Consider the following 11,197-nt stretch of genomic DNA (forward strand, 5'->3'; position numbering starts at 1 on the left):
TGCACTGAAGCTCGGCGTGGATATTAGGGAAAGTCCCAGGATAGATAAGTATCAAGTTGGCCATTGCTTGATTGGGGAGCCCTACATAAGTTGATGAAAAGTTCTTCTTATCCAGGATGTTCAGAAGTGAACTTGAGGACCTGCCCTTTCACGTCTTAGGATCTCCACATCTTGCTATATGAAAGGCATAAGATCAGAACTCAAGGCATTCATACCTGAAGAGCATTAAGGCCTTTACCTGTCGTGAAAGTCAAGTCTGACCAATAAAAGTTGGGATCCTGAGCTAATTAAGGTCCATGATATGTGCATGCGACACTTGTTTCAAAAGCTTCACAATTCCTCTTGCCGTTGGCTCCAGACAGTTTTCCCATGACGTTCTTCAAAACTTCCTCCTCATCCTCCTGCCAATACTGGGTCAAGCTCTTTTCCCCATGTTTTGGCCTCAAGACAGTGAAGATAGCAAACCATCAAAGAGTTTCATTCCAGAATAGGTCATAATTGCCTCAAACAGCAGCAACAATCCCTTCAGAGCCGTTTCCAGGCCCATCTGAACCGCTTCTGCACATCCTTGCTGTATGATACACCAAATTCCACCTTTCTTTCACTGAGTGCAGCTGAGCGCTGGATGGTCCAGTTTCCACAACTGCCATTTCTTCTTCATTTCAGATTTCACCTGGAACAAGAAGCATTTTTAAGAGTTAAATGTTTTCTCCTGGACCTCACAGCACTTTCCTCTGCCTAGATAGGAATATTGGAATTCTTGGAGACCAAAACACATAGAAGATTAATGGGTGATTCTGGAATCCAAGAATAGCTGAAAAGATGGTTGCATTTAAAAAAAAAAATTACAGTACTACATTTACCTCCTGCCTTATCTCTGAGCACACTGTAGTGTTTTATATGTGATGGAGATGCCTCCATTTTATTACACAGGAACCACTTCTTCAGGCAGGATGGACTGGGAAAATGATTGGCCCAAAGTTGTCACCTGCTTGTTTCAGTGGGCACCTAAACCCGGATCTCTCCAATCCCAGTCCACTACCTAAACCTTAATGTTCTCTGAAAACTTAGATCTGAAAAGATGTAGAATTTTATCAATATCTAGATTTCCTCTTTTAAGCTTGCAGTAATTCTGTAAAATCAATCCTCTATTTCTTCCCTCTATTTTTTTTTTTAAAAAACATAGCCAATTATGATGCTCTTAATTACTCTCAGTCTAGACCAGCAAAACTGGCCAGGGAATACTGGAAGTTGAAATCCATCTATCTTAAAGTTGCCACAGTTGAGAAAGACTAGTGTAAACCATCTCTGCTAGTGCCTTTTTATCTAAAGTTGCAGAAGGCCTGAAGGGTCCCTCTGAAGCTGTTCAGAATTAGTGATGGGTCAAGAGAGGGTGGGGTGGGGGGATACTCACTTCCTTATTGGCAAAGCAGTAGAGAACAGCAACCAGGAACCCCTGTAGTAGATAGAACAGGTTATCTATTAGACTTCTGCGAGTCCCCTGGACTGCTAGGCGATCAAACCGGTCAGTCCTAGAGGAGATCAACCCTGACTGCTCTTTAGAAGGCCAGATCCTGAAGTTGAAATCAAGTACTTTGGCCACCTAATGAGAAGGAAGGACTCACTGGAGAAGAGCCAGATGCTGGGAAAGATGGAGGGCAATAGAAGAAGGGGACGACAGAGAAGGAGGTGGCTGGATGGAGTCACTAAAGCAGTAGGCGTGAGCTTAGATGGACTCCAGAAGATGGTAGAGGACAGGAAGGTCTGGAGGAACGTTGTCCATGGGGTCGCGATGGGTCGGACATGACTTCGCAACTAACAACAACAATCTATTAGACACATCTGTCACGATACTTAAAATTGTGGTGATTGGGCATTGGATCTGGACCAAGATAGATATCAGAATTGGGTATAAGCTGGTATCCTGTTACATAACCCAAATCTTGCCTTGTGGAAATTACATTTTGGGGTCAGTTGTAGAAATTGTGGTCCCTTCCAAGTCTACAGCTATGATATTTAAGTCTATCCCTACAGCTTTACCAAAAACATCACCATTTTTCTCTTAGATTTAATTCTAAAATATTCTATGCTCTTCAGAGCCAAACTTGTTCAGATGGACTCTCTTGTTTTTATTTTTTCATTCTTTCTTCCCCAATTCAGCTCCCCCCCTCCCCCTCCCCTGCTACAGTACTTTCCATTTGGGGTATGTTTCGATCTCAAGGCATGGACCATTGTCACGTTGGTGGGGGACCCAGAACATGGGATTGGAAGACAAGTGCATTAGGAGGGCACCAAGTTGGAGAAAGCAGACTTAGACACTAGATTTGTAGCATTATATGACTAGAGACAAAGAGACAGCTTGGTATGGTAATTCAAGGTGCCAGGTTAGAAACCAGGTGACTGAGTTCTAGTCCTGCCTTAGGCACAAAGCCAGTTGTGGCCTTGGACCAGTTCTTCTCAGCCCTAGCAAGAAAGCTATGGCAAATAACTTCCTAAAATGAAAACTACAGTTGTTTGGAATCAAGTTTGACTTGAAGGCCGAAACACACAAAATGGTTAGTTACCGGTATTCAGGCCTCTCTCCCAGAATGCCTTGGTACAAAGCTCTATGTGTGAGCCACGGTGTGGAAGAGGAACGCTTCAGCTCTTCAAAATAAAAAGAGCTACCAGATATATCTTTTTGAAGGGGTTACTGTTGGACATGGAATCAACCTTGACCATTTGACTATCAAGAATCACAGAAAAGTTCCTACTGCAACGTTGCCACAGTACGATTCTCCATATCTGAATATAAGTGAATGCAGTGACTAGGACCCAACCATAAATATCTGAAGGATGAATCAGGATGGCGCTGAGGTGAAAGTTACCTGGAAGGAGTTGAGGAAAAGTGTGAAGAAAACTTTGATGTAACGCAAAATTCCTGTGGTTTGCTCGTCGGTGGCAAAGATGAAAACCACTTCATGAATTCCAAACAGAGGGATGAGGGTTAGCGTAGCCTTGGCTAACCTGGAAGAGACCGTGGAGATGTCAGAATTAGTAGGGCAGAATCAGACCGAGATAACAACCTTCGGTTAGGAAGCCACAATCAACTGGCCTGGAGAGCTCAACTCACCGCAGTTTATAATCCGCGTAGTCCTTCTGACTAGCCCGTAACTTAGCCAAGATCACTTTGAGAATTTGCATGAAAATCAACAGATTAACCTGGGAAGAAACAGGAGGCATGTATTGGAGGATGACTGAGCTTTCTGAAAAAAATATTGTCATTACACAGGAAAGTTAAAAAGATGAACTCAGTGGTGACTTCATGCTCATCATGTGCTGAAATCTTCGGAAAGCGATTTTCAGAACTTACTCCAGGCATTGAAGTAGTTCCTTAACTCCATTGATTAGATGTTCAGAGCTGAACTGAGCACTTGAAATTGCAAAAAGACCAGTCTTTCTACAATAAAATATTTATATATATACAGGTAGTCCTCAACTTACCATAACTGAGCCCAAAATCTAATTTCTTTATAACTGTAGCCTTGTTCACCTAATAATACTATTTTACATCGCTTTCTGGGCGACCAGTCAACTCTTTGCACCGTTACTTTAATTTTATTACGTTTTACAAGCTCACTCAATGAAAGAACACAAAAAAAACCCAACCAGCTTGATGGTGATCACACAACACACTGACAAATGTCCTCCTCTCCGCTTCAATACATGACATCCATCACTGAATCCTACTGTGATCTGATTGCTCATTGCCAAAACAAGATGACACCTGATCGGCTCTCTAAACACTCTGCTCATTCAGATGAAGGAAAGCTACCTGATATCAACCTAAGCAAGTTGTGCTTCCTTTTTCTGGTTATTTGGCTATAACCTTTCATAGAATACAGATAATTGAACAAACGTTGTTGCATTACATTCTTGATTAAATTATCTTTCCATTGATATATAATTTTATGGTACGACTCCCAAAAAGAATGTGTTATTAGCCATCAAACCTCAATTGTGTGTGTGTGTGTGTGTGTAAATAAAACTACATGCTACCATTTGGAACAAATTGAACAATTAGAACGAGAGTACCATGGTTTTTGTGATGCAAATCAATTCAACATTACATCATAAGATGATGGGGATTGCAATTTTTTTTTCAAGGATTAGTGTCAATGTTCTTCACAGACCCTAAAGTAGAATTTCAGAATCATAGAAGATTTGCACCAGGTCCTATCACAGTGTTTCTCAACCTTGACAATTTTAAGGCATGTGGACTTCAACTCCCAGAATTCCACAGCCAGCTTTGCTGGCTGTGGAATTCTGGGAGTTGAAGTCCACATGCCTTAAAATTGTCAAGGTTGAGAAACACTGTCCTATCATCTCCTTCCCATTTCAACCCGAGAGGTGCTTACCATGCATGCCAGCAGAATAGGGAAACGAATAATCCACCAGTAAGCCATGTTCTCATTAACCCCCCAGCACCTGCAGGATAGAAAATAAGGTGGCCATTAGATACAAATCAGAACCATATTCTGATCATCCATAGCACAGATAAATGTTCTGACAGGCTGTTAATAGGTCTTATTGGCTATGAGGGTTGGAGAGCATTGGGGCTGCTTTATAGTTGGCACTCCACAATTAAGTCCAAAGGAGCATTAGAAGATCGTGTTTTTCAAAGAAATTGATTGCCATGATTGGCGTTTCTTGAACAGCTTGCCTTGTGAGTGGATGGAAAAGCCCGTTTGCTCACCATCCCTAGTCCTGGTGGAAGGCAGGAGGACCAGATTCTCTCCCTTGCCCCAGGGGACCTCAGTCAACAACCTAGATATCACAATGCTTGTTCATTATCCAGTGCCTGTAGTTTTTGTTGAGCAGAAAATATATCCATAGACTATAGAATTCTAGGGTTGGAAGGGACCTTGGAGATCTTCTAGTCCAATCCCCTGCTCAAGACAGAAGACCTTATACCTTCTTGCTCAAATGATTGTCTAGTCCAGGGGTGTCAAACTCACAACATCATGTGACATGTTGCAACATATCGTGACTTTTTCTCCATTGCCAGCAATGGGGTGGGGGCAGTTTCGGCGTGACGTATCCGGCCCGCAGGCTGGCAGTTTGACACCCTAGGTCTAGTCCAGGGGTAGGCAACCTTGGCTCTTTTATGACTCGTGGACTTCAACTCCCAGAATTCCTGAGCCAGCATGGCTCAGCTTGGAAACCTCTCCCTCTCCCCTCAGCATGGCTGGCTCAGGAATTCTGGGAGTTGAAGTCCACGAATCATAAAAGAGCCAAGTTTGAAGACCCATGGGCTTGACAATAATAGAACTGGTTGGTCATTCTGTTCTTCTAGGGCAGGGGTAGGCAACCTTTGCTCTTTTATGACTCGTGGACTTCAACTCCCAGAATTCCTGAGCCAGCCATGCTGAGGGGAAAGGGAGAGGTTTCCAAGCTGAGCCATGCTGGCTCAGGAATTCTGGGAGTTGAAGTCCACAAATCATAAAAGAGCTGTCAGAATCCAATTATATTTCATTTCTAGTTATCAACTATGGAAAACCCCATTTCTGCTCTCTCTGGATTCTGTCATAAGGGGAAGGGGGGTGAACAAAGGGGTTTTATGGCCCTCACTTCCTTCGGTACAACTTCAAAGGGACTGAATGTGGATACCACCAAAAGGACTCATCAATAACAATGGGGCTATCAGCTTTCATCTAATCCCCTCTGAAGTCTCCTTTCCACCGGCAGTGAGGAAAAAGGGGGGTGGAAATGCAACGCCTGCGATTGTTGCTGAAGGATGATGGGGTGGGATGGGGCTGCTGGGGACCCCTTAAAACATTGAACCGTAGGGCTTGGACCCCAAGTCCTGTCTAGAACGCCTGCCACCAGTTTCTCTTAATAAAGATGCCTGTTGGAAGAAATATTCCAAGAGTTCTGTCTTCTTAAGATGCAACGTGGGGTGGGTCCTTACAAGAGCAAAGGTTGCCTACCCCTGGTCTAGTCTATTCCTAAAGACCTCGAACGATGGCGCACCCACAACTCTGGGAGGCAAACTGCTCCATTGATTAATGGTTCTCACTGTCCGGAAATTTCCCCCTAGTTCTCTTTAACGATCTTCCACCATTACTTCGTGTCCTGCCCTCAGGTGCTTTGGAGAATGGATCAACTCCCTCTTTCCTGTGAAAGCCCCTCAAGTGCTGGAAGACAATTATAATGTCTCCCTGTTCCTTCTCTTCATTAGACTAGACATACCTAGTTCTCTCCACCATTCATCATACCATTTAACCTCCTGTCCTCTAATCAGCTTTGTTGTTCTTCTCTGCACACTTTCCAGAGTCTCAGCATCTTTTTTGTATCGTGGTGATGCTGTGCCAACTTGAAGTTCTACAATATACGGAACTAAGGTCTGTTCTTGCTCTGCAATGCTTACTTCAGGTTGCTCCAGCAGGACATGACATTCCCAGTTCTAGTATCCTTACGATAACCCCAATCTTCCTTCTTCCATCTATGATAGGAATCTTATGAAATCTTACGACACATTTTCAGGACTCTTCGTTACAAATGGTTCAGATCTGGAGGAAAAGTATTTTTTCCTCCAGAAAGTTGTCGAAGAAGACAGCAAAGGGGTGACATTGTCTATATTCATTAGGCCTACCATCTACATGAGCTTCTGCCAAAAAAAAAAAAAAAAAAGATGCTTAAAAGTGGTTCGCACCCAGCATCTCCAGACTCACTCTGTGTTTTCCTTCAGGTATTTGGCAGCCATCCAGGGTACCACAAAGACCACAGGGGACCCTATTTTTTTAAAAAAAGCAAAATGATCATGGGAATCAGCAAGCAAGTTGTGTCAGACACGAACAACCAGATCCAGGATGAGTTCAATTAGCTACTTCATTGCTTATGGCTATTTCACAGGAACTTTCCCAGGCTGGCAGTTTGCATCTGGGCTAGACAAGATCAAATTCAATGGCATTTAAAGCGGGGGGGGGGGGCTTGCCCTTTTGTGCCTTTGTGATGATTCCAGGCTAACTCCCCACTTGACTCCTCTGCCTAGCTGGCCAGTCTCTCTCCAATAAGTTGGTTCCTGCCTCCTGTTTTATTTTACTGGTTTTTCTTATGTGCTGAAAAGATTGCATCCAAGAAATACATCTCAGGTTCCATAAGCCATTGAACTGATCCAATTTAAGAGGGAAAATTGCCCAGGGAAGGCGAATTTTGCCGTTGGAATCAGTTCTGCAGATTTTAAAATGTGCGCAATAAAGCACCTTCTATTATTCTGACTCGAAGGAAGGAAGGAAGAAGAAGGAAGGAAGAAGAAAAAAAACTAAAAGGAAAATTAAAAAATAATAAAAAGGAAGAAATAAAAGGAAGGAAGAAGGAGGATGCAGGTAGTGTTTGACTTACAACCATTTGTTTAACAACTGTTCAAAATTACAACGGCACTGAAAAAAGTGACTTAAACTGCCAGTCCCTACAACCAGTGGCCGCAGCCCTATTTACAGTAGTGGGCAAAATTGTGGAAACCTTTTGGGAAAAGTGTATTTTTGAGGTTTGATGGCTAATTACACCATTTTTTTGGGAGTGGTACCATAAAATTATATATCAATGGAAAGATAATTTAATCGAGAATGTAATGCAACAAAGTTTGTTCAATTATCTGTACTGTGTTCTATAAAAAGTTATAGCCAAATAACCAGAAAAAGGAAGCACAACTTGCTCAGGTTGATATCGGGTAGCTTTCCTTCATCTGATTGTAGTCAATGAGCATGAGTGTTTAGAGAGCCAATCAGGTGTCATCTTGTTTTGGCCATGAGCCAATCAGATCACAGTAGGATCCAGTTATTGATGTCATGTACTGAAGCTGTCAGTGTGTTGTGTGATTGCTATCAAGTTGGTTGGGGTTTTTTTGTGTTCTTTCATTGAGTGAGCTTGTAAAATGTAATAAAATTAAAGTCATGGTGCAAAGAGTTGACTGGTCGCCCAGAAAGCGATGTAAAATAGTATTATTAAGTGAACAAGGCTACAGTGATAAAGAACTTAGAAGAAAAATGGGTGGAAACTTAACCAAAGGTGGCATTTCTACTGTACACTTTCCCCAAAAGGTTTCCACAACTTTGGCCACTACTGTACATACTCAGTCGAACTATTAGCTGCAAACACACCTCATTCCTGTGCTTGAAGGCAAAGATTGTTAGGATGATTGCACCTCATCTCCACCTGCCTCCCCGAGAGTATCCTGAACACAATGAGGGCTTTTGTCCCTTGACGTCCTCCAAATGTGTTGTGCATAATGGGGAAGACTGAAATAATTTGAATCCTGGCCCCCAACGTTAAAGGAAGACTTCATCTCACCCCAGCCAAGGTAGAGGTACAGCGTGTAGTAATTCTTCTCTGAAAACACGGCGCCGATCAGCAGTTTGTATAGGTAGACGGCCTCCACCAGAAACCAATAGTGATTGGCTAGAATGCAGTATTGCATCAACACCTGAGCCACCCGGCAACCAATGGCAGCCTAAGAGAAGGAAAGCGGAGAAAAGAGGAAAGAATGACATTGATGATGTTACCTGGTTTGGTAGTGAAACATCTGCAAGAAAGCCACCAAGGACTCCACAGTTCTTCTACTCCTCCTCCTCCTCCTCCTCCTCCTCCTCCTCCTCCTCTTTGCAAACCCTACTCCCTTCTAATACTGATGGTATTACCTAGTTGGGTCATGAAACGTCTGCAAGAAAACAACCAAGCTCAGAGAGCACCAAGGACTCCATTGTTCCACCCGGAATTACAAATATTCTCTTCTATTGGAATGGCTTTTGACTTCTCCAAAAGAAGGGCATTTTGAGGACAACCTGATTGGTACTTGGGTGAGAACCCATTGGAACATCCTGGCTGTAGACCTCACTACCAAAATCACCTAAACAGCCAACCTCAGTGGGCCTCCAGGATATCAGAAAGGGATCTTTTGCAGCTCTATGGGAGATAGCCTGGAACCGAACTGAAGACTTTGGTATTCCCGGCAAGTACTCTGCAGCTGTCTTGAAGGGAAGATGTTACCCCATTCCAAGTCTTAAAATAAGACTGGATAGCTTCAGTATGCATCATATGAACTTGCTGACTTTCACCCCAGGTTGCAAAATACGTTGAGTTAGCTCTAGGGCAGTTCCCATCTGAACCATTCTCATATAGATCTAGTCCACACCTCACACTAAACTGCAACATAAGTAATTATGGCTTAGCTTGTTGGGTGAATTCAGATGGTGTGATTTGCAAACCAGGGATCATGTCTCAGCAAGTCCTGTAAGCCCAGCCAATTGTGGTTTATTCAACTAGTCATGTTTAATGTGTGGAACCAGCTGGATCCAAGGAGAAGTTTGAGTAGGGTAGGAACTTAACTTCTACTGGAGGGCAAGGAAGAAGCCTCTCATCCCCTGGGCCATGACACAGAGTCAGCTAATTCTTCTACAATGGCTGCCAGACAAGCCTTGTGATATCCTGGCTTAAAACATATGACTATGAGAAGACCTGACGAAAAGTCCTTCTAAGGTCTTTAACCTCCATTGTCTGAAACCACTCTTAAGAAGACAGTATCTACCTCGTGACTCAATAAGGCTTCCCAGTCAGACATCTGGAAGGTCTCTCTTCCCCACATCGTCTCCAGCAACGCATCCTTCACTATCACCGAAATGGCCCGTAGCCCAAAGGAAGCAAAAAGATTAGCATGAATATAATTCCGAGTGCAGCGAAGTCTCCTGAAAGACCAAGAGAACAGGAGCATTAATAGGCAAAGTTGTCATAATTAAATCAGCTAATAGAAAATCTTTTTTGATTGTGAGAACCTTCGTTATATGGTGGACTCAACTGGAGAAAGAGTTTCCTCTTATTGGGGGCTTTCAAGGAGAATTGAGTAGCTAGGTGCGTTTGGAATGGTCTACAATGAGGGTGTCCAACCTTGGCAACTTTTAAGACTTGTGGACTTCAACTCCCAGAATTTCCCAGCCAGCAAAACTTTTAAGGAATTCTGGGAGTTGAAGTCCACATCTCTTAAGGTTGCCAAGGTTGAACAGCCCTGGTCTAGAAGAACCTGTGAGAGTCCCAACAAAAACCTAAAGGATCATCTCTAAAAAGATCCAACATGAGGTTGATTCTATCAACATCTAAATCAGGAGAAGTCACTCTCCCATTTTGTTCTGTGTTAGCCTCCATCTTGACTACAGTAGTGGCCAAAATTGTGGAAACCTTTTGGGAAAGGTGTACAGTAGAAATGCCACCTTTGGTTAAGTTTTCACCCATTTTTCTTCTAAGTTCTTTATAACTGCAGCCTTGTTCACTTAATAATACTAATTTACATTGCTTTCTGGGCGACCAGTCAACTCTTTGCACCATGACTTTAATTTCATTACATTTTACAAGCCCACTAAATGAAAGAACACCAAAAAAAACCCAACCAACTTGATAGCGATCACACAACACACTGACAAATGTCCTCCTCTCAGCTTCAATACATGATATCCATCACTGGATCCTACTGTGATTTGATTGGCTCATTGCCAAAACAAGATGACACCTGATTGGCTCTCTAAACACTCATTGGCTACAATCGGATGAAGGAAAGCTACCCGATATCAACCTGAGCAATTTGTGCTTCCTTTTTGTGGTTATTTGGCTATCGTGTTTCATAGAGTGAAGTACAGATAATTGAACAAACTTTGTTGCATTACATTCTCGATTGTTATCTTTCCATTGATATATAATTTTACGGTACTACTCCCCCCAAAAAGTGGTGTTATTAGCCATCAAACCTCAAAAATACACTTTTCCCAAAAGGTTTCCACAATTTTGGCCACTACCGTACATACAGTATGCAGTCCTGGTGCCCTATTTTTAAGAAGGATTCAGGAAAACTGGAGCAGATTCAGACAATGGCAACAAGAATGAATGGAAAGTCCAAACGTAAATGCCACAAAGACAGGTAGAAAGAGACGGGTATATTTAAGCCTTGAGAAAAAAATGGATTAAAAAAAAAAAATAGGCCGGCTAAATCTTTTTTAACTCTTGAAAAGATATCAGAAAGAGGAAGTCAAGATTTGTTCTCCATTATTTCAGAGTGTAGGAGACTGGATAATGGATTGAAGATACAGAAAGGCAAACTCCACTTTAAATTTTAGGGAAAAGGTTCCCAGTAGTCAGGGCAATTTGTAAATGAAATAATCACTATATTAAGTAC

At 42.5% G+C, this 11,197-nt stretch overlaps 1 protein-coding gene across 1 annotated transcript in view; it reads right to left on the minus strand.

Moving 5' to 3' along the window:
* Positions 1-601: 601 nt before the first annotated feature.
* The window catches only part of LOC107290379 (glucagon receptor-like), an 18,674-nt gene continuing 8,078 nt past the window's right edge, over positions 602-11,197 (minus strand). Inside the window, 8 exon segments of the mRNA XM_015819258.1 lie at positions 602-673; positions 1,415-1,456; positions 2,868-3,006; positions 3,113-3,201; positions 4,398-4,467; positions 6,714-6,774; positions 8,332-8,491; positions 9,566-9,809. Of these exon segments, the coding sequence (XP_015674744.1) occupies positions 602-673; positions 1,415-1,456; positions 2,868-3,006; positions 3,113-3,201; positions 4,398-4,467; positions 6,714-6,774; positions 8,332-8,491; positions 9,566-9,809 (877 nt within the window).

Source organism: Protobothrops mucrosquamatus, unplaced genomic scaffold (genome assembly GCF_001527695.2).
Source record: "Protobothrops mucrosquamatus isolate PMUCROS unplaced genomic scaffold, P.Mucros_1.0 scaffold880, whole genome shotgun sequence".
In the NCBI taxonomy this organism is placed as follows: Eukaryota; Metazoa; Chordata; class Lepidosauria; order Squamata; family Viperidae; genus Protobothrops; species Protobothrops mucrosquamatus.